Source organism: Lepisma saccharinum, chromosome 20 (assembly GCF_977018435.1).
Source record: "Lepisma saccharinum chromosome 20, izLepSacc3.1, whole genome shotgun sequence".
NCBI classification, from domain to species: Eukaryota; Metazoa; Arthropoda; class Insecta; order Zygentoma; family Lepismatidae; genus Lepisma; species Lepisma saccharinum.
The window spans coordinates 68,151,596-68,175,238 of NC_139248.1; the positions used below are offsets into that span (position 1 = coordinate 68,151,596).

General features: G+C 42.0%; 1 protein-coding gene across 4 annotated transcripts in view; it reads right to left on the reverse strand.

Annotated features, from left to right (window-relative positions):
- Window positions 1–23,643, reverse strand: part of Pde11 (Phosphodiesterase 11) — a 492,115-nt gene that overhangs the window by 215,263 nt on the left and 253,209 nt on the right. Inside the window, exon 1 of one of the 4 annotated variants that reach the window (XM_083141572.1) lies at window positions 19,951–20,348. The exons of the other annotated variants lie outside the window; for them this stretch is intronic. Within the exon in view, the coding sequence (XP_082997698.1) occupies window positions 19,951–20,113 (163 nt within the window). The 5' untranslated portion in view covers window positions 20,114–20,348. Of the gene's footprint in view, window positions 1–19,950; window positions 20,349–23,643 lie in introns of those variants that run through there. 4 annotated transcript variants of the gene reach the window in all.

The following is a 23,643-nucleotide window of genomic DNA, read 5'->3' on the forward strand; positions in this document are numbered from 1 at the left end:
TTGTCCTAACCAAAAAAGGAAAACCGAACCAGAGGTGTAGCGGAACAACAATTTTAAATTTTCAATTATAATATACGAGGGGCGTTCGAAATATGCGCAAACTGTTTCATCAATCTGCCTTTCATCCCTTTTTTCGCATTTTATCGCATTTGGATAGAGCGAGAGAGAAGGGAATGAGCGAAAACCATTTTTAAACTTTAATCGAAATATACGAGGACCGTTCGAAATGTACAGAAAATGCGTTTCAGCGGTCTTTCCCCCCTCTATCATACATACTTTCTTTTTAGAGTCAAAGAAATAGAGAGGAGAGCGAAAACCATTTTAAAACTTCAATAAAAATATACGAGGTGCGTTCAAAATGTACCGTAACTACGACTACGACCGAGACTTCAAGATGACCGCCATGCTGGTCACATAGCATACCTGGCTCCTCCCCTTCCCTGCATCATGTACAGCTAGTTCAATTCTTATTTCACCATCCGTATTTGATCTAAATGGGTGTCTCAATAGTTACTTTGTCATTTTATTTTACTTCGCCTTTCTGACACTTTTGGCTAATCGAAAAGATAAGTGAGGATAAGATGATGGGACACCTTGTCAAGGCAGGGATTCGAACCCCGGTACCCTTAGCGTTGTAGCGTGCTATGCTAACCACTCAGCCACGATGATAAAAGGTAAAAACAAAATAGTGCTTGTGCAGGTGGAAGTGATGTGATCAGCACCAGGCTCCGGTAGCTCTTTACCCTTGAGGGTTTCCCAAAGGTACCCATTGATTGGATGAACCTCAGAGCCGCCTTATGCAGTGACATTTGACGGAAATATTCTCATCTGAAATCAGAAGAGGGCGGAATTTTATGTAATTACATATTTCTTACTTTCTACATAGCTAAACAAAAATTACAATTGTCGGCGAATTACGAGGTTGGAACCATATATGTTAATTTCATATTACATATTTTGAAGTTTATTACATACATTTATTATGACACATATTCAAACTTTGATTTCTCCAGAAACCAAAAATATGAGAAATTCAAAATGTACTTAGTGGTTGAAATTGACACGGCATGTAGTGAAACAGGAGCACTTTTACTTCATTAAGAAATAATGTATTATTAAATTAAATCCACACTTATTTTTTTTCTGATAAATCATTTTCTTCATTCAACGAGAATATTCTTCTACATTCTAGAAATTTGAATGTATCCCTCGTGGTGAAAAATATCTGGCAACACTGTACTCAAAACTGCTGCAATTCGCGTTATCAGTTTATCAGATTACGAATTTTCCAGTGTAATTTAGCACATTACAATTTCATTGAATCAAGATAACTCGAGAAATTAATTTAGTATAGTTGAAGTCCTGATTAGAACGCCACTGTACTTCAAAGAAAGTTCCGAAAGATCAGTTCCCTCTGCTACAGTAGTAAGCAATCATCTGAGCCCAGTGTATCCTCCCCTCAATCCTTTCCCACCAATAGCGTCCATCTTAGCAACTGACAGCCCTTGTGAAGTCCACGTGGAGTAAATGCGATGTTGCCAATTCAGTTTCTTTTGAGATTTCTTAACGTGAGGTTGCGGTTATCTTCGCTAGTTTGTGTTATTGTATTGTGCTATTTTATATATATATATATATATATATATATATATATATATATATATATATATATATATATATATATAAAAGTAAAGTGCTCCCCTGTGCTTAGCACCACGCCATTAAGGCGTATAGGGGTGTGGGGGTAACGCCCCACACTTTCTTGATCCGGTCGTGAGTGGGGGTGATGTGATCAGCATCACGCCCCTGACCGCCTTTACCCCCCAGGGTTTCCCCCAGGTACCCATGTTATTCGACGCTGGGTGGGCGCCGGGGCCGCATCCTACGTTAGAAAAGTTCCCGGATTTGAACCGGCCGGGGATCGAACCCGGGACCTTGAGCATATATATATATATATATATATATATATATATATATATACACACACACACATACATACATACATACATACATACATACACACACACACACACACACACACACAATCTGGAGACCTTGGGAGTATGAATGAACAAATGGATGTCTAAACAGTGCAGGTAAAAGTGGCAACAACGCTGGCTCGAAACCAGATACGCGTCCGGTCGGCTTGCTCTCGAGCTATGTCACAGATGCCGAACTGGCGTTCGAATCAGGACTTCAACTATACGATTACATTTTTTGCTACCAGGAACCTAAAAATCCATACTGGAATGAGAACGAATACGTGTGTTAGATATTTTAATTTAGTTACATATCTTTGTATATATCAGTATATTTAATTTTTCTTTTACATATTTCAGCGATTTCATCTCCATATTTATGTACATATTTCACATGCAAACATAAAAATCCGGGCCTTAGAAATCACCCACTCCGGGAATCGAATCCATGTCTTCCGCATGGGAACACCGCGGGATGTTTTTGGTAGTTACAAGCTCCGAGAAAAAATTAACTGTTTCGCTAAAATTTTCCACACTGTAGCACATCGCAAAGTGCAGTATTTGTTCTCCAAGGCACGGATAAGTCGCAGAATATGAACTGGCGACCGTCCCAAATGCGTGTCCTCAGTTACGATGGGTACAAAACGTACGATAAAGTAAACAGATTCCGTTTTTACGAGAGCCTTCGTATGATTTGCACACGTACAAAGACTTGGCAACATTCGACTCCGAAATAAAACGAAGACGCATTCCACGCATGTCAAGGGGAGCATAAGCCAAGGACGCCGCAGGGAGGAAAGGGGGGCTTCGGAGGGAAGAGATGCTGCGTTCTATCTCCATCGCCAGCTCATCTTCTCTCCCTCGTGGAAACCACGCCAGCGGATCAGCTGTCGCACCCAAGGGGACGAAATTCGCAATCAGGTTCGACTTAGAACTTTAGGCGTCATTTGGTGAGTGATGTGCACTATTAAGCTGTAATTTGGCTACTAAGACACAGCTTTTAGGATCTACTTGGCGACTAAGGCACAGGATTTAGAAGCTATTTGGCGACTAAGGTTCAGCAAATAGGAGCTGTTTGGCGACTAAGCCAGAGCATTTAGGAGCTATTTGGCGACTAACGCACAGCATTTATGTGCCATTTGGCGACTAACGCACAGCATGTACGTGCCATTTGGCGACTAACGCACAGCATGTACGTGCCATTTGGCGACTAACGCACAGCATTTACGTACCATTTGGCAACTACCGTACAGCATTTACGTACCATTTGGCGACTAACGCACAGCATTTATCTGCCTTTTGGCGACTTACGCATAACATTTATGTACCATTTGGGGACTAACGCATAACATTTATGTACCATTTGGCGACTAACGCACAGCATTTATGTGCCATTTGGCGACTAACGCACAGCATTTATGTGCCATTTGGCGACTAACGCACAGCATTTATGTGCCATTTGGCGACTAACGCACAGCATTTATGTGCCATTTGGCGACTAACGCACAGCATTTGTGTGCCATTTGGCGAGTAACTCATAGCATTTGTGTGCCATTTGACGACTAACGCCAGATATGTGTGTGTGTGTTTAAGAGAGAGAGAGAGAGAGAGAGAGAGAGAGAGAGAGAGAGAGAGAGAGAGAGAGAGAGAGAGAGATCAGTATGGTTGCTCATTTACCAAAGGAAATGGAATCCCACATTCCATTTTGTGTATAATTTCATAGTTTCTAATTAGGACACGGAGTATTTATGGACAAATTCAAAATGGAAAAAATGCTGCATCTTCGAGATGTACATTCGCTTATTCTTTCTCTAAAGTGATACCGGGGAAAGTCGCTTATATTTAAGCTACAAGAAAGAACTAACGAGTACCTTCAAACTACAGTGCCTTGAATAACGTATTGTGGAAAACGACACAAGAAACTGGTTCCCCGAGACGATGACAAGTAGATGGCAGTGCGATCGACCCAGGTGCTAATTTTGTTATGAAAGTAATGCGGCTTTGTTAGTTTTTGGAATATATTGTGTAGATTTGTTTCTCTAGAAAGGCGGTAAGTGAATTGATGGAAACAGTTATATTTGTGGAGTGATTTGCAGTCACGAAATGGCATTAATTTGGAAAGAAAAGTAAAATAAAATTAATAAATAAATAGCATGCGTAACACAAGAAGAAACATCGCAATGTGATTCCGGACGTCAGGTCTTGGACTGTGTATTAGAGTTTATTTTTCTATGTTATTAGAATATAAATAGTATCCTGAGAGATATTTCATACCGAGGCGACAAACCACAAATGTCGCTTGAAAGCGAGCAGTCTGAAATCAATGCAGCCTTTCGAACCGTAGGGACACAAGCTCTGACTGCACCGTTTCTTCAAGGAGATTTTACACCAAAGCGACACGCGACAAACGATACGAGGATTTCACACCAAAGCAACACGGGTCATTCGGTACAAGGCAACTTTCATACCGAAGCGACACATGTTGCTTGGAAAGGAGCCAATCAAGAGCAACATTTCACATCGTAGCGGCATGACGGGAAGCACAGGCCAGCGTTCGGTTGGTGAAATCCTCAAGCGATAAGTGTCTGTCGCGTGCCGCTTGTCGCTTTGGTGCGCAATCTCACTAAAGCAAGACACTCATTGCATCGCGTATGCGCGAACAACAAACCACGGCAACATGTTGCAAGCTATTGAGGAAATGGCCCAGTTTGAGCGACGTAGAAGCGACAAAGCGACACGTGTGGCTTATCGTGTGGCACCATGTCGCTTGTCAATTAGTTGGGAACTCCCCCTGTAGCTTCGGTCTCAGCACCTTCCTTCAAGGAGCTTTCCGACCGAAGTAACAAGTAGCACGCGAATACGCCATATGAACGTGTCGTTTGCTGTTTGGACCCTCATGTGCAATGAATGCTATTTTACAGTCTGGAAGTGTGTGTCACTAGTGTGACAGTGTGAACATCCTGTGTCGCTTGTCCCATTGGTTTAAAAGTTGCCTTACACTCATGTCGATGGCACTAAGAAAGTTTTGTGGGGTTCCCCTTGTCGTTTCATGCAATCATCATTATCATCATTGCCGCGATTACTTTAAAGCGGAAGAAGAGTCAGTAAATATCAAAAATACAAATGCTTCAGTGTGTATATCTTTAAAAGAAATGATGATAATAATAATGAACCTAATTCATACATAAAAATTTAGTTGCCAAGAACATTCCACGCGTATTTTTTCTCCCGTATTATTAACGAAAGTATGACGATAACAGGACGTGGTCGACTGTCTAGAATGTTCGTTAATATCTTCGCGACCACTGTACCAAATATCATAGCAATTATCACATTCATTGAAATGCTTCATGTAAAAGAATCAGACGTTGCAGCGAAAACTCCATTTACTTCCATTATAAGAAGTCGAACACCAAGCACCGGGGTCAACACCAGCGCCTCTAGCGGATCATTTTCGAGTGGAACCAGCCAGAGAGCGCAGAACCATGCCGTTTTCCACACTACGTTATTCTAGGCACTGTACTTCAAACTAAATCAGAACAGATGAAGACCCCCAACAGATGGCTGGCGAACATGAGACTATGATTCGAGATTTCTCTGTTAACTAAATTAGTATTTAGTGCAATGCGTGAGTAAGTAATTTCAATTTAATACATTAATCGTAAATATGAACACAACTTTAAAATACTTTTCACAAATATGAAGAAAATAATAACCAACTACTACCCGTGGGTAGTAAGTGGTTCATTGCATTCTTCAAAGTCAGTATTTTTAATTATCACAATTCCATTCCTAATGCATCGATATAATGCAGAGTTAAAACAATGTTTTGAGAATCATTAATGATACAAATACAGTTGAAACTGGGTTATACGTATCTCAAGGTGAAGAGAAAATAATACGTACAACTGAGAATTACTTACAATTCATATTTAGATGTCATGTCATAATTAGAATACTGTAGTTGTGTCTATTTTGAGGAAGAATATATACGTAATATTTCTGTCATAAAGTGGTAAATTAACGAATCTAAACATTTGATTCTTAAATACGAGGCACATGTCAAAACAAAGGGCCGATAATTTTTTACTTGGGACTGGCAACACTGTCGAAGCTGCGCGTCCACGGAAGCATGCTTTAGTATTCTGTGCCTGCAACAGAGGTAAATTTCTCAGTGTGGAGGTGCGTACGTGCGAGTAGCAGTAAGTAAATTGGTATGAAAATTGTATCTTGACTTTCTACATTTACTGGTCAAATTATATTTTTTATTTAATCCTTAAAAGATTTACTATTTTATTTCTAATTTCTCTCTCTCGTCTTGTCTAAAGAAAGAAACAGTTTTGCGCACAGGCTTTAAAGCTATCAAAGTGGCAGTTCGATCAAAATCTGTGCGCAAAACAGGTCAGTGAGATTTGTGCGCAATTCTGAATCTAAAGTGTGCGCAATTCGGGTGCGGCGAAAGAAATAGTAGGAAGGAGTAGAAGGAAAAAGGTAAGAAGGGAATAGAAGAAAAGAACAAAGAAAGGGAAGAATCTTTGCATACATGATGAACGAACCACCCATCCTGGTGGCGTCATTTGAACCAGGGTCCTGAGTTTGAATCCTGAGCGAGGAATTCATACTTCATTCATTCTCGACTTCACGATTAACACAAAACGACAGAGTAACGACGGAAAACAACTAATAGTATGAAAAACTCAATATGCTGACCAAGGCAGAAATTTATTTTATTATAAAACATAAATTAAACGTAACGTTTCAACCTTCTAGCAAGGTCTTCTTCAGACTCTGCACCAAGTACAAATGTAACAAGGTACATAACAGGACGATATATATACACAAAAATACTCCCCTCCAGACTATTAGAAAGTTGCTCTGGAACATTCTAGAAGGTGGCTTTCCCTTGTAAATTGTACTTTCACCTAAAAGGCTAAGCATTTTCTTCCATCGGGAATGTGGTTGGACTCTTTATCCAACGCTCTTTTTCCTTCATTCTTCTTCCTTCTTCTCTCCTCTTTCTCTCTTGTTCTTTCCACTCTTTCTAACACCTTCTTCCATTCTTTGTTTATCTTCAGTCCCCCATTCCAGTTCATTGTGTCTTCTTCACCACGCCACCTGCTAGAATGTTCCAGAACATCTTTCTAATAGTCTGGAGGGGAGTAATGTTTGTGTATATAAATCGTCCTGTTTTTGTACCTTGTTACATTTGGTGCAGAGTCTGAAGAAGACCTTGCTACAAGGTTGAAACGTTACGTTTAATTTATGTTTTATAATAAAATAAATTTCTGCCTTGGTCAGCATATCGAGTTTTTCATATCATGGAAACAAGGCTTAATGGTGTTATAAATAATAGAAGAATATCCGATCGGTAGAATTTCGAAGTCTCCCCCGTGACGTAACTCCTGGCAGCGTTGCCAACGCCTCTTGTGAGAATTCCAAGTGGGCCACTTCTCCTCTGATTCATGGCCGGCTGCTAATCAGGGTCTGTTTGCGGAGGTTGAACTGAGCCGCATTGTTCTGCGGGAATCCAGCGAGGAGAGTGCCTGGGAATGCGGCAAATGTTCAAACGGACAGAATGGGAAAGACACTGGTTGCAAACAGAACGAAGTAGGAATTTCTTGGAAAATTTCAAGGGCGTCCGCGGTATTTTTTTCTGATGGGGTGCAGCAGTGCTCAGAGTTGAAGAAACGTGGTGGGCGATGTCCCCCTCCCCCACTGCATTTTCTCAATGTTGATCCAATCAAGCACCCCCCTCACCTTTCCCTAATCTGGGCAAAACATCCCCCAAGTGAGAATGGAGCGAGAGGTTTGGTTATTTCACTTCGCTTTTCTTCCACTTTTGGGGCGTCCCCCGTGGCGGAGTGGTTAGCGCAACGCGCTACGACGCCAGGGGTCCCGGGTTTGAATCCTGCCCTGGGCATGAATGTTTGTGAGTGTCCATTCATCAATTTCATCATATCATCACTATCCCCATCTTCGCAAATTAGTCAAAAGTGGCACAAAAAGCGAAGTAAAATAAAGCAAATCAATCAATCTTCCACTTTAGGCCAATCGCGAAGATGAGGGTGAGTGATGATATGATGAAACTGATGAAGAGACAGTTAAAAATAACACCTATGCCCAGGCCGGGATTCGAACACGGGACCTTTGACGTTGTAGAGTGTTGTGCTAATCAGTCCGCCACTAAGCCACAATTAAAAATGCATCAAATTAAAGCTAATGTACTTTTCATGCATCAACTGACACACTTAAACATGTATTACTAGTTTCTTTGAAATGATTGCGTCTCATCTTCTCAAATGAAACATTTTTAGCGCATCGCACTGGAAAACAGCTGATATAAAGATCCTTTGGTGCATTTCTGCGTATATCCTGACGCATCTAAAATTAATCAGCAGTTAATGCACTTTTAAAGTGTTACTGGAGTTAACACATTTGTGTCAACAGACTCAGTTTGTGTTCAACACACCGGTGCTACATCTCCACTACCTCTAAGTACATCAGCGCTGCGCACATCTCGATCAATCATTCACACACGACGAAACGTCAAACCCAGGTGCGTAGACATGGCGTTACGAGCTGGGAAACCACATCTGCAGTTGAAGTACAAGGACTCCACAATTCTACGAAAGGCCCCTGGAATAGTGGCACTGGAGTACGCAGGATTTGTTTTCGGTGAGGCTGGAATTTGAAAAGTGGATGGCTGTTTTCTAGGGGAACACTATACACAATAAGATATTTCATATATTTAGAATATCCACTCTCAAAAATGGGAATCGGATGTCGCTTTAATGGATATCTGCATTTACCACTCTTTTCCCCCGAGTTCTCACTGCTTTTATTTGAAAATGTACATTTTCTCAAAATTTCGGAGTTGGCTGTAGCCCCATCAGTCCCCCTACTGCGTACGCAAGTGCATAGATGCGTATTTCATAGCAGACTGCCAAAGAACGACCTCAATCAGGGAACAGCTAAGAGTAAGAGAATGGGGGAAAGCGAAATATCCACGTTGTGGGTAAAAATGAAAGAGGCGCGCTGGCATGGTTCAGATTAGGTGGATGGAAACAATTAAGGAAGAGAAACGAAGCAGGGGAAACGATATGTCCTTTGTGCGATGGGGAGGAGACGGACGAGCATATCCTACTGAACTGCCCTTCTACACGTTACCTAAGGGACAAATGGATGAAAAACTTAACAGGTAGGGAGGTGATAGAAGTGGTAGACGACAGAATAAAGATAAAGGAAGCGGGGCAGCAAGTGGGGAAATACCTGGGGGAAGTAAGAGAACGGCGGGGGAAAGCTATTAGGGAAGGAAGCGAAATGAGTGATCATGCTCCAGACGAGCCATCTTTATAGTGTAAGTGTGTGTAAAGTAAAATGTATGCGTTTTTTGGTGAGAGTGCAGGAAAAGAGAAGTGGAGCGAGGAAGAAAGACTGGAAGAAGATCTGTCGAAGGAATGGAAGAATGTGTATATAGGGGACAAAGCAAGAGACAGCTTAAAATAAAACTAAATGTAAGAAAATATTGTAGAAAAATCAAAACTATGTAGTGCATACAGCCTATGGCTCCCACAAAAAGAAAATAAATCTAAATCTATTTCGTATATGCACTTTGCAACAGAAATTGGGACTTGCAAAATCCGACCCTGAAGAATGGGCGTCGCGCGGGGAAGGGGGGGAGTGGCGTCCTCGAATCCCACACACCCTCCTGGAATTTGGCACCGCTCAACTAAATCTACCAAAAATCAGAAAGCATGTGATTTTGACTGCCAATAACGGAAATAAAGCTCAGTTAGTTATTATTCGAGCAGGATAACGAAGGAAAAAAAACGTTAATTCGAAGAATGGGGTATTAAATACACACATTGGCATTTAAACCAAAAAAAATAAATGCTTTCACAATTTCGGGGAGGCCTGTTTTCTAGTGTATTAAAGACTTATTCGGTGTCTAATTCATGGACAACATGTAGGTGAGAGAGGTTCTCCGAAGGGCTCTGGGTCTGTAAGGGTTGGCCCTTTCTGAAGACACCTAAGGGTCAACTTCCACGTGTTACACCCTGGACTGCATTCAGCAGACTAACGGCTCTCTGGCGTCTGGACTCCCAACCCTCTGTGGGGTGTGTGCTGTGTCCTGTCCCTATGTGCTTTTTGATTGTCCTTCGTACATTCCATCGTATCACCATATATCCTCATCCGCGCGCTTAGCCACAAGCAGCAGAGCCGTGGCAGAGTGGTTATCGCAGCGCGCTACGTCGCCAGGTGTCCGGGTTCAAATCCTTGAATGGTCATAAGAGTCATCAATGTCATTATATCATCACTCGTCCCAGTGGCGGCGATTAGGAGGGGCGAGGGGGGCAACTCCCACACATTTCGCTACTTTTGCCCCCGCACTATGCTAAATCTTATATACAAAGTGAAATATACTGTCTTTACTCCACCGCCCAGGTTTAACACCTTGCCCCCCCCCCCCCCCGGTTTTGGAACCCAATCGCCGCCACTGGCTCGTCCTCATCTTCGCGATTAGCCAAAAGTGGCAGAAAAGCGAAGAAAATTGAATGTAATTGGTTTCTCAAGTCCACTTTATGCACAGAAAGGCTAATCGGGAATGGACCTACAGTCTAAAATGGGATCCGAACCACTGTGCAATGTGCCTCCACCGGGTATCGAACCCGGGAACCCTTGCTTACAAGGCGATGACGTTACCACTACGTCATCTGTGAAATTAAATAAACCAAATCAATCAATGACAAGCGGCAGAAATCGAAGTACAATCAATCAAATCGAATCAAATCCGGAAGGCTCTCCGAAGCTTAAATCAAAGAGAATACTTATCTTCTTTTTGTGAACAGTGACCAGTTGACCTTGACAACATGTATACTTTTTATCTAGCTGTACAGGAAATTGAAGGGCAGAGCGTGATGCACTTGTTTACAGACTATATACGTCTGAAATTCACTGAATGACAACGATTATCTTTCAAATAAAAACAAGTCTGAGCCAGCTGTGACACGTCATGTAGTGAACTGTTACGTCATTGGCAGAGTTGATATTTTTTTTGAAACTTAAACAATTCACACTAACAAGATTATTACTTGTAATGCTGTGTAAATTAAGAAGAGCGTACGAAGATTTTTTTCTCAGGTGGAATTGTGCGAGAGGTCCCCCGTTGCTCAAACCTTTGCTGCATTCTGTCTCGGGAATCTGTGGAGCAAGGTCGCACATAACAGTAGAGAAGGGGAGCAAGCCAGTGGGCGGAGCATAGCAATGCATGCTGTTGCAAATAGTTTGTAGCTGCAACCGCGTTTTCCCCTCCATGCACTCACTTCCCCTTACACGCGTTCATTGGTCGAGCCCTCTCACTACTTGCGCAGAGATTTTGTTTCGTTCGTTTGCTCCAGAACTTCCCGGGACAGAGTGTAGGTAATCGAGGACAGTGGCACCAACTTACATGAGCCCGTGGAGCTCGAGTCCACTCAATAATTTGTCATATTACAAGGTCCGCTCATAAAGAAACCGAACTGTCAAAAAAAAAGAACCAAACTAAATAAAAAGGTACCGTATTCTAGCAACACTGCAAAGAGCTATATCTAAACTTCCCGTCAGTGCACGTTTCAACCTCTTACAGGCAGTCTGTATCGGGGCAAGCGTGCGTCAGATGCAGGTCGTGTGCAGGCGGCGTACAAAATACGCGCACAAAGTTGGAACAACGTTGTAGCATAAAGTTTTGTTACAAATTGGGAAAATAGTCTAACGAAACGTTACAGACGATACGGGCAGTGTATGGTGATATTAAACCTGGTGCTTACAATATGACCTCGAAACAAAAAGAGTGCGCAGTGGGAAGGACAGTTCTCGTCCGTAAAGAGAAAAGCACGGATGTCGAAATCGAAGACAAAGGTGCTGGTGATCGCATTTTTTGATTCCCAAGGACTGATCCACCATGAATTTGTCCCTGAAAACCAAACAATCAATCAGTGGTATTGCAAGGAAGTGCTTGGTCGACTCAGAAACAGGATGAAGCGGGTTAGGAAGGACCTCTGCGCTTCTGGCCAATGGTTCCTGTTACACGTTAATGCTCGACCTCATACCGCATTGTCTGTACAACAATACCTTGCTAAGCATTCAGTGACAGTGATCACTCACCCTCCATATTCTCCGGACATATCGCCTGCTGATTTTTTCATCTTTCCCAAGCTTAAGATGGCTATGAAAGGGCGAAGAATTGACGACGTCGCGGACATTAAATTAAATGTTACGCGTATTTTGCGAACACTTACTGTCCATGACTATCAACAGTGTTTCCAAGACCTGTACAAACGCTGGTGAAAGTGTATTGCCTCCTCTGGTGATTATTTTGAACTTAATAAAGTTATTTTAAGGTAATTACTTGTTTTCTTTCCTAAAAAAAAAGTTAGTTTTTTTTTTTATGGGCGAACCTTGTATTATGTAACGTTTGCCTTACTTTTGTATTTACAAACTTTACATATTTAAAAATTGAAGAAAAGTGACGTTCAATTTTTTAGCCATCGGAGGGCGTTCCTCCTCACGATGACTCTCAGGTGCTGCCTCTAGTGGTGATTTTTGCCGCACAGGTTTGCTCGTAAAATACTGCAGCACCGGGCAAGCAGTTCGTCCCTCGCTCTCCACCTCGTAGACCCGCTGCGAACGGCTCACGCCTGTTCTTGTACACGACATCTAGTCCTCGCCGGCAAGAGATAGTACCCGACCACTGCCTGTTGAAGTGAAGCCTGCCTCGCCAACCGCTAACGGGGAGAAGCCAGTTAAATGAGTACTGTGGTCTAAGTGGAAGGATGGCGTTGCATTGTTATATGCATTGAACATTAGTGGTGAGGTACGTACAAAACAAACTCTTGACCGTGATATGGGAATATGATTATTTTTTTTTCTTCCCGCCGTTCGCTGCTGAAATTTGATTACTCACTTTCATTTTCACGGAACTTTGAAACAAGGAAAATAAGAGAGAAACTATAGTTTCTCCTCCATTCCTTTTTGCCCCCTTTGCCCTTGTTTTCACGGTGAACATTTTTGATAGTGTCTAAAACCAATGTACATATTGGTAAGTGCGCGTTGGTAGGGGCAAAAGAAAGAAAAGGTGCGTAATGCACGCGTGAACTTAATACAAATTACGCGAACGTGGTTTTCATAAACTGGTATTCATAAATGCTACATAAAGTGCGGGGCAACTAGTTAATGAACGTTCCGTAAAATATCATATGTGCAGGCAGTGCATTAAACCTGGCAGTGAAACTTATCGTTCTCGATTGCTCAGGACTTGCTTTAGAGACGTTAAATGTTCGTACTTGGTGATAAAGGATGTAGAAGGCCGCGGTACCCATCTGATTTCCCCTAGTTTGCTTATCTTGTAGTTTAATAGCCAACCTGTCCATACTTTGGTAGCACTAACGATGCTCTAAGAAACAGGGTAAAAATAAATACAGCAGCTGAAACTGAAGTAAAGAGAGGCATTTTTTTGATTAAGTAAAGATAGATGGGGGCATTCTTACTAAACACGCAATGCACGCTATTTTAGAGGGACAAATTTCCACATGTAAATTATTCTATCGTGTCGGCCAGTAAAGAAATAAGATTGTTGTTAAGCTGGTCTGTATATTTACGCTTGCGCGTGATTTGTTGAAATTGAATGAGAATTTATACAAGAAGGTAAAATAGCGCGCAGGTCGCGCGGACCGTTGTTAATATATTGTTCGTTAAAATTGCTCCCAACTCTTGCATTTTGGCATTGTTTGTACTCATAAAAATGTATTTAATTGGAACCATGAATATATCTCTTTGTTAATTGAATTGTGGGTAACTTAATTTTTATTTGTTATATTCTAGGCATTAAGACCCGCGTGACCGAAAGTTGGTCGCAAGTCAAATTGAAGTTAACATAAAAAAAAGGTGGATATTGAGAATATTTGTTGATAATAAGTAGGGGAGGAGAAAGGAGATCACGTTGGGAGAATACCACCATTAAACATTGGTTACAGTGGAGAAGGCATACATTGCTATTCATTGTCGGTCCCTTCGAAACCTTTGCGTATATTTGCGTAATATACAAGTTTCTTTATTTCAGGGATTTTGTCTCGTGCTTCTTGTGCGTGCCGCCCGTAAACTCCTGCAGCACCGTGCAGGAAGTACGACACAAAAATATAACTTGTAACAAAGTGTGGGTCTTAAATTTCATTTTTCCATATGTGATTGCCTTACGGCCGTTTCCAGTTAATTACTTCGTGCAATCACGTTTGACCCCACTGTTACGTTACAATTAATATCATATATTTGTTATCATGATTTGCAGTGAAGTGTTTACTGAAATCAGTAAATAACAATTTTTACGAAAATAAGTGGATGCATTAATACCACGATAGAAGGACTCATGATGATTTTTTGTGAATTCATAACAAACGTTTCAGACCAGCCAATTTTTATCAAAAGTTGGAGCCCCTGATCGGAACTTGCCACGTACTTACATAGGGCAATTTTTCCCAAATAATTTCCAATTTTTAAGGTTTAAATAAACATTTTAAAATTTGACGTAGAAGTAAGCGTGATTGACACAGGAATTACTGAGATGATTAAATTTTATTCATCTCGAAGCTGGTATAAATATGCAACGTGTACTCAAACGCTATCGATTGCTAGCATAGTCGATAAGATACTTATCGCAATAAAGCTCAAACGCTCCTTAAATCTATTCACTACACTTTCCTAGGTAAACGTGTAATTTCTTCCCTGAAATTCCAATTTAAAATTCTTGTCAAAATGAACTCGTACATGTAAATATAGCTTTGATGCGCTGCTGACATCTAGTGGTTTCTGAATAACATATGCAAATAATGTTTTGTCATTTATGTAAATTCCATTGGTGTAATTATTAATAAAGGATGCATTATTTTAGCATGGAGTTAATGGCAACAATGAACATGAAGTGATTATGACGGTACACACAAAAGCAACCGTAATTATGCATTGGAAAACTCTCATACCATTATTTGGAGCGACACTCATAAATCCGTCAATCACAAACACGGTAACTGACAAGCGTTAAATGAATTAAGCTTTTAATTCCGTTATCACAGAGGCCAGTTGGTCCATCAGTGGTCCCCCCCCCCTCTCTCTCTCTTTCTCTCTCTCTCTCTCTCTCTGTGTGTGTGTGTGTGTGTGTGTGTTTTCCTATCATTTTCCATTTCGCTTCTTCCTTTCTATCTCTCTCCCTATTTCAGTTCTTCTTTCTCTATCTCTATTCTAGCTTTTTTATTTCTCTCCTATCTCTCCGTATCTCCATTTTAGCTCCTTCTTTCTCTCTCTATTTTAGCAATTTCTTTTTCTCTCTATCTCTATTGTTGTTTCTCCTCTCTCTATCTAATCTATTTTAGCTTTTCCTTTCTCTCCCTCTCTCTCTCTTTTAGCTTCATTTTTCTTTCTTCTCTCTCTCTCTCTGTTTATCTCTATCTTAGACTCTTCGCCTCCCTCTCTTTCCCCTTCTCTATTTCAGTTTTTCTTTCTGCTTTAGTTCTTCTTTCTTCCTCTATCTCTATTTTAGCTTTTCCTTCCTCTATTTTTTCTTGTTTTTCTTCTTTTCTCTTAGTCCTTCCCTATCTCTTTCAACTTCTCTATTGTAGTTTTTATTCCTCTCTCTGTATCTCAATTTTTGCATTCTTCTTTCACTATCCGTCTCTCCCATCTCTTGTACATCTTTTCTACCTTTTTCTCTTTCTCTTTTCTCTATCTTAGTCACGCTCCCTCTTTCAACTTATCTTAGTTTTTCCTTCTCTCTATTTCACAGAACAAAAGTAATTTTAGTAGTGCTCGATTTCAGGAAACAATTTTTGTTTCGCCGCAGTCCCTCATAAGAGACACCTAGCGGCCTAGATGTGACCCTACGGAAGGGGGAAGACCCGAGATCTAAACTTTGAGGACTTTCACCTCCACACCCCTATTCCCCTTGACTTAATGCAATTCTAAAGGGATGAGGTCTACAACATGAAGTTGTTAGTCATTTCCCGAAAGAAACACACTTTGAAATATGATTTGATTTTTGTTTTTTAGCATCTCTCTTGTCACAGGTGCGTCATTCGCCAAATGGAATGAGTGACTACCAATCAGAGGCGTAATTCGGAACCGTGTAGAAATAGGGACACTCTCATACATAGTACAGCAAGTTCTCACCGGACCTTTGTACATGACCTATGTTTGACACTTAGTCCGGAGACCGAAGTCCCCTTCCTAGGTGCCGGGCCCAGCTAAACGGTTTGATTCCAGGGTACGTGTGACCGGATCGGTTTTTACCCCCGACGAATAGCCGACTCGTGCATAAAGTGACGTTGAATAATAATAATAATAATAATAATAATAATCAATAATAATAATAATAATGACGTAGATAATAATAATAATTGATGTTAGCTCGCAGAAATGCTTTGCTGACTTAACGTTGAACTAAAATATAAATACTAACAGTTATGAGGATTAGTATACTATTTGTATGAATACAAATTATAGTCAAACATAGATAACAAAAATGTATATTATATAACACACAAAAATAATACCTATTACACAACCCCTCGCTATCACTCAGCATTCACACACTCTCTCATACCGCAGGGGAAAAATTACATGAACATAAATACATTGGCCCTTTTTTTAGACACCATGCGATATTTAGTTTTTCTTATGAATATTAAACTGCGCCCGAAGACGTTAATTTGCTTAGAGTTAAAGATACTAAACTTTCATCTGCGCGTGCTCATTACATTCTGCCAACGGGCATGACACGTAAACTTTTTATTCTTGCAATTTATTTAGACATTTAAATAATTGTTGTAGAATTATCACTAATGCGCCTTGGAACTTCAATAACATTAGGCTTAGATATCAGCTGCAAGGCATACATGTTTACAGAATAAAAATGAAGACACTGATGTATGAATACATTAAAAATAGCACGAAGTTAATTTACTTCCTCACTTAGCAAACTTGAGAGGTGATCTATGCAAGAGATACACGATTTATGCTGTTTTTAATCAAATATTTTACCGAGTAAAGCATATAAGGTGACATAAATAAAAATTATTACTCAACAGTTCGGCGCAGAGCGTGGAAAAACAACAGTATGCTGTGAATATATCTTCCGAATTAGCAATTGTCGTGAAATTTAGATGATGCTGGCGAGAAATAATTATAATCAATACCTTTGCGACTTTTAATTTTAAATACTGGTATCTTTTCGTCCGACGGCCGATCTTTGGAGGCTTGGGTAGATGATCACTCACATATATAGAAAATTAACAGTAGTATACTATACCATCTCGACGTTCTAGACGTTCCAGCGACGTTTACCGTAGTCCTCTAAACGGCGGCGGGACGTCGATCCGCGGTCCTCTTTGCAACACTAACACTTCCCCACGCTACTTTTTAGTAGCGGCACTTCGCAATCTTCTTGGACACACCTTCCTTCTACGCTTCAACATCACGGCGATTATCTTGTCGGCCTCGTAATGGAGCGATTAATTGCTTCGCATCGTCTCTCTCTCTCTCTTTCTGAGGGGGACGGCGAAAACGGGCGAAGTTTCTTTACCGGGGGTACTCGTGGATTCTCGCTGCTAATCTCACGCGGGACATCGGCGTCGTCTCAAGACGCAGTAGGTGTCGCTTCATTATCTCAATCTTCTCTTCTAGACGGTAGATCTAAGTGTGAGCTTGTGTCGCTTCATCTTCCAATTTCTCTCTCTCTCTCTCTCTCTTTCTCTCTCATTAGAATTCTCGTCGGGCGTCGGCGTCTCGACTGGCGGCTTTCGGCGGTATCATTTCATGACTTCTAATCGGGCTGGGGGCGTCATTTGTGGCGACGTGGCGTTTGTGGCTTTTGTAGCGCTTGTGGCGGCGTTTTAGTGGTGTGACGTCGCGACGCTGAGCGATGATCTGCTGCGTTGTCGGCTTCATGCAGGCTAGGAAGACCCATAGCCCTCCTTCTCTTGATTTTAGCCCGCCATAGTTGTATTAATGTTCCTCGTCACAAAACGAATAACGCGAATCCAGTGCACAGGTCACTAATTAACACTGCGTATTCGTACAACTAGTCACTGTCACTCACTCACGCAGGATAAAATACACGGCGCGGTAGAAAAAAGACAAAGTCCCGAATCTTTACTCCGACTGTCGCAGAGGTGTTGTCGATTCAAAAACTGGCGGTAGACTGTACTTGTTTGTTCGTTCTGCCACTATATAAAGACAGCTTGAAACTTCGAATACAACGGACTGACTTTTAGGCGCGGAAATCTGAAGTTACGACGTTGGTGGTCAAGCGTCCCTCTTTTGCTTGATCCAGCTTCTTCAAGCACACGTGTTGCGTTAGAATGGGGTGAAAGGAATACTTCTACCCTCATCCGGTTCGTAACATGTTCCTCCAGTATTTGGCCTCCCACGTTGACTTTCCGTCGCCAAATGCACAAAAGTCGCTCAAAAACAGTGAAAAATTTATCACAGCAGATTGTTAGTTCCCGGCTCCTACGACCGAAAGGGGGAAAAGTCGACAAAGTCAGAGAAACACAAAAGGTTCAGAAACGTGGTGTTTTTCTACCGAAGCTTCAAGAGGATACGAAGGTTACAGAAAAATATAAAATAATGAAAACCTAGGATATAGAATAGTAAAAAAAAGTAGGTGACAAAAACTGATTGTCATAAAGTTCCCCAACTGAAAAAGCAGTGCAAGGGGGTGGGGGGGACGGTGGTTTCCTATAGGGTACAGATTTCTTTCAAATGTGTCAAAATACTCTCGTTTATTAGATTGAATGATTGAGTTGGTGTTTTAAGTCTACTTTATGCACAGTAAGGCTAATTGGGACTGGACCTACAGTTTAAAATGGAATCCGAAGCACCATGTGCCACCACCGGGTTTCGAACGCGAGACCCCTTGATTACAAGGCGACGAAGGCACTACTGCGCCATCGGTGGGGGGGCTCGTCTATGAGATTGATTGATTATTATAAGAAATTAGGTTATTTTTCTTCGCTTCTCTGCCACTTTCGGCTAATCGTGACGACGAGAGGCGATATGAACATCCATTCACAAGATTCGAACCCGGGACCACTGCGCAGGGGCGCCCACTTGTCAAAATTATTGTGGTGGGCTCTGTTAACTGAAATAAATGAATGAATGACTCACTCCCTCCCTTTCTTAAGTTTTGGCCTCAGTGTTCGGAATCTCATAAAAGCCCACGAATTCCTCAAAAATGTCATTTTTTTTATTCACAGTTCGAATGTAGAATATTAATAGTCCACGGATGGATATGTCACAAGTTTCGTCAACCATAATAGCAAAATATTCCCGTCTTTTAATATCTGCTACCACGGAGCGCAAAACAGATCTCCCTAATATATCAATGATCTCGTTCTGAATGTCATGTGAGAGCCATTTGTAGCCGGACGTCCCATCCACTACCCTAGTTCATGCATAGCGTCTTTTGAAGCTCTTTTTAGTAAAAATGTTAACAATACTCATAATTATATACTTAGTATATAGTAGTAAGTCATGTGTTTTGCTGTCTCTGGTCATAGCCCCCTCCCCCCAAAGTTGATGGTCTAGAACATTTCAAATGTGTATTTAAAGTTAAGTTCATGTGGCACAATTCAGAGTAAACTTTACAAGAGAAGCAAAATAATACATTAGATCCTCTTAAGCAACATTATTTGGGGGGCTCTGCTCGCACATTGTTAACATTGGGGGGGCTCGAGCTCCCCAAAGCCCCATGGAGTCGGCGCCTATGGTCCTAGGCCGTTACGATAACCACTCATCCACTGTACATATTTGAAACTAGGCGATTGCGTTGGGTACCTTGATTGACCACCCACACCTTAGACACTAGCGCGCACTATCCCAGTCTGAGTAGCCACTGGTTAAATGAACAAATTTTGATGAAAATAAAAGGACAAAATTGTCGAATGCTCACCTTCAGGCGGGGTAATCTGTACCTCAATCTTCATCTTGGAGGCGACACGAGGACTGGCGGTGACAGTCTGTGAAAGAACACTACACACGACACGTCGCAGGAACACCTCACTCATACACCCACCTTCCTGTTCTCGCGAGCCACCCGCGACGCGACATGGCATACGCACGAAAGCTCCACCTGGTGGGGTGACATAAGAAGCGAGGGCTCATCTAAACAGGCGAGAGGCTTAAGCACAATCCGTCATAAATCGTTACCACGCACGTACGTGGAACAGGAGGTACTGGATGTTTAAAAGCCACTCTTGCTGGCTAGCGAGCACCAAGACTCGCTTCCGCCTGAACAGCGACCGAAAACTCCAAAACAAGAAGAGCCTTTTGCCTTGCAAGCTTTTTGAACCCTTCCCACCTGTAACCACACTTTTTTCTTTTCTCGCGCTCTCTTGTTTTATGACGTCATGGAAGTCGACCAGACTTGGCGAAACGGCAAGGTCACTCGCGAGGAAAAAGATCTTTGTGCGCACAAGCGCCTCTTGTACTCTCAATGTGCATTCTGAAGCAACGCAAGACAAAGTTGGTTTCGTTTCGTAGTAAACAAATGCTTAAGAAAGCAAACTTTGTATGCGACGTTCTGTGGTCGACAGGATTCAGCTTGCAAGGTCGTTTCATGAACAATGTGGGATTGAGTTTGTGTGTGTTTTTTTAAGTCCACTTTATGCACAGTTACGCTAATCGGGACTGGACCTACAGTGGGATCCGGACCACTATGTGCCTGCACCGGGTATCGAACCCGAACCCTTCATTACATGACGACGCTACCACTGCGCCATCGGGGAGGCCCTGCAAGGTGTGATCGGAAGGGAGGCAACACTTTTCTGATGGATTCGAACAGATGAGTGTTTGGAGCCCTAAGGCAATTGAGCAGGTTCATACCCGGTGGAGGCACATAGTGGTTCGAACTGTAGTACAGTCCCGATTAGTCTATCTGTGCGTAAAGTGTACTTAAAACTGAAATAACTACTGTGGCTTGGTAGACCTCAACGGTGAACTAGCAAGACGTCTACAGCGTGTAACGAACCTGAGGGTTTAAGGTTTTATATTTGTAAGAAGTTAAGATTTTTAAAATGTTTGTTACTTCAAATAATGTGCAAGTTGTCACAGACAACTATAGTTAGATTGATACAGTTGTGTTTGGAACTTGTATATATGTTTATAAATACGTCATAATCTGTTCGTGTTGACGTCACTTTCTCATCTCAGCAGAGGAAGTGAACCCACCTGAATGTTTCTCACCTGACGACAGACTGAGTTTGGAAAACAGGTAAAAAAGGTAAATTGTTCCCCTGTGCATAGCACCACGCCATGAAGGCGTATGGGGGGTGTGGGGGTAACGCCCCACACTTTCTTGATCCGGTCGTGAGTGGGGGTGATGTGATCAGCATCACGCCCCTGACCGCCTTTACCCCCCAGGGTTTCCCCCAGGTACCCATGTTATTCGACGCTGGGTGGGCGCCGGGGCCGCTTTCACCGTTAGAAAAGTTCCCGGATTTGAACCAGGTGAAGGATCAATAAGAACTTGGAAACGGAGAGAATTCAAGTATAGATTTGGGGTTTTGGAGTTTTCTTCTTGCCGATAAGTTGAAAATAAAGAATTAATAATGTAATTTGACTTCGCTATATGTGAGTGAATTGCCCAACGTTAGTATTGAATGTTGTAGTGTTTTATTGGTAAGTGATTATGAAATATAAGAGATTGTAAAACTCCGTTTAACTTTGAATACTGTGTTGTGTTTCTTTTCTACCCAGCAAGCCCTGATGATTTACAAAGATTCTCATGTTCCCGACTAAAGGAGTAGCGGACTAACTTTGTGACGACTGGTGTACAACCGGGAGGACGTTGCAAGCGAATACAAAATGCATGTGTGCGCTTTATTTACAATATGAAATACTTTGACCACCTGACCCCGGCTTTCACGGACCTAGGCTGGTTCGACCTTTCCACTCGCCGCCGCTTCCACGCTCTAAAGCCTGAATCACACGGAACTGGATTTCCAGTAGAAATGACCTAGTTGGCGCTGGACTGGCTACCCATTTGCTAGTTTTCACCTCAAACGATAGACTTTTGTTCCCATAGGACACTGCGCAGAGCAGACAAGCTGTAAAGATGGACGACCAATTTGAAGAATGTTGTAGGAGAATTACTGCTTCGTGCTTTTATTAAGAATTAAAAGAGAAAAGTATGGACTAGAGATTGGCTCGAAAGAAGTATGGTGATCAATGCGTACCGACAAAGCCTTTTAATTAACTCGGGTGTGCATATTCATACATGAGATTCGCAGGATTCATTGATTTTTTTAAAAAATTATGAAACATTTAATTTAATACACTTGTAATAATAAGGATTTTCATTTTCGGCTATCATATTTGTCAGGTACACATCTCATCGCTTTGCATAAATACCTAAATATTAATGAACTGAACACGAATGCACTGTACGTCATTTTTCCTTTCTTTATTGAGAAACTATCAAAAACAGCCAACACTCGGAAACCACAGACAAAAAACTCCCCTTTACAAACTCACGGATTATCTTCACATGGCCAAACTTTGCTCTGATTGGCTGTTCCAGTCGAGGAGAGTCAGTAGCAGTTAGAAAATGTCCTATTCCTCCAAACCAGTCAAGCAGCCAGCCAGGCAGCAATCACATCTGGGCAGGTAGCCAGTTCAGCGCCAACTAACTGGATATCCAGTGCCGTGTGAATCGGCTTTTACAGCGCTGTACAAAATAGTAAACTCACGAGAGCCTCCTTTCTCGATTTCAACCCCTAAGCTCAGCACACACCTTTGCCACCCGCTCGAGAGACAACTCTCTGCTGGCCATTCCCTCCCACAAGACAACGTTTTATGGAAATTCCTTAACGGTCACTGCTACCAGAGCGTGGAACGACCTCCGCAATGACATAACTCTTCTTCTTTCGGCCAATTCAAATCAAAATTAAGAAATCATCTTCTGGACGCAAGTTACCAGTACTGAAGACCGGGAAATAAAATGAAAACCTTCTTACATACAGAGAGCCGCCCGCGGTGCTCTAGTCGGTAGGGTGCCTGACTGCCAGGCGATAGCCCTGGGTTTGATTCCTGAGGTGGGTGATGTAAGATCGGAATTTTCCCGGCCTTGTCCTCGCAAAAAGCGGCTCTGGGGCTCACCCAGCCTCAAATCAATGGGTACCTGGGGGCAAGTTTTGGGTGTAAAGGCGGCCTGAGTGTGGTGCCGATCACGTCACCTCCAAAATGGTCGAGATCGAGAATGTGTGTGGCCCTACCCCAACATTCCCTAACTGTGCCTTCATAGCAGGGGGAACTTTCCCTTACATACAAACTTACCAGTGGTCCTTGGATTCAGGGTCCCGCGGCCACACAATTGTAGGGTCGTCGGTTCCCGTTTCGCGTCTCCGGTTAAGGAAAGACGAATCCTACCACCAGCTAACGGTTTAATTCCAGGTTCGTGTCACCGGATCGGTTATTTCACCCCCGGCGGTGAGCCACGTCGTGCATAAAGTGGTGTTGTTATTCATTAGAAGCAACAATAATAATAATTGTTGTAATAATAATTAACCATGCCCTTCGGATCAATACAGCATCAATTCAGAACTAAAAAAACCTAAAATATTGATATTACGAGGATATACATTTA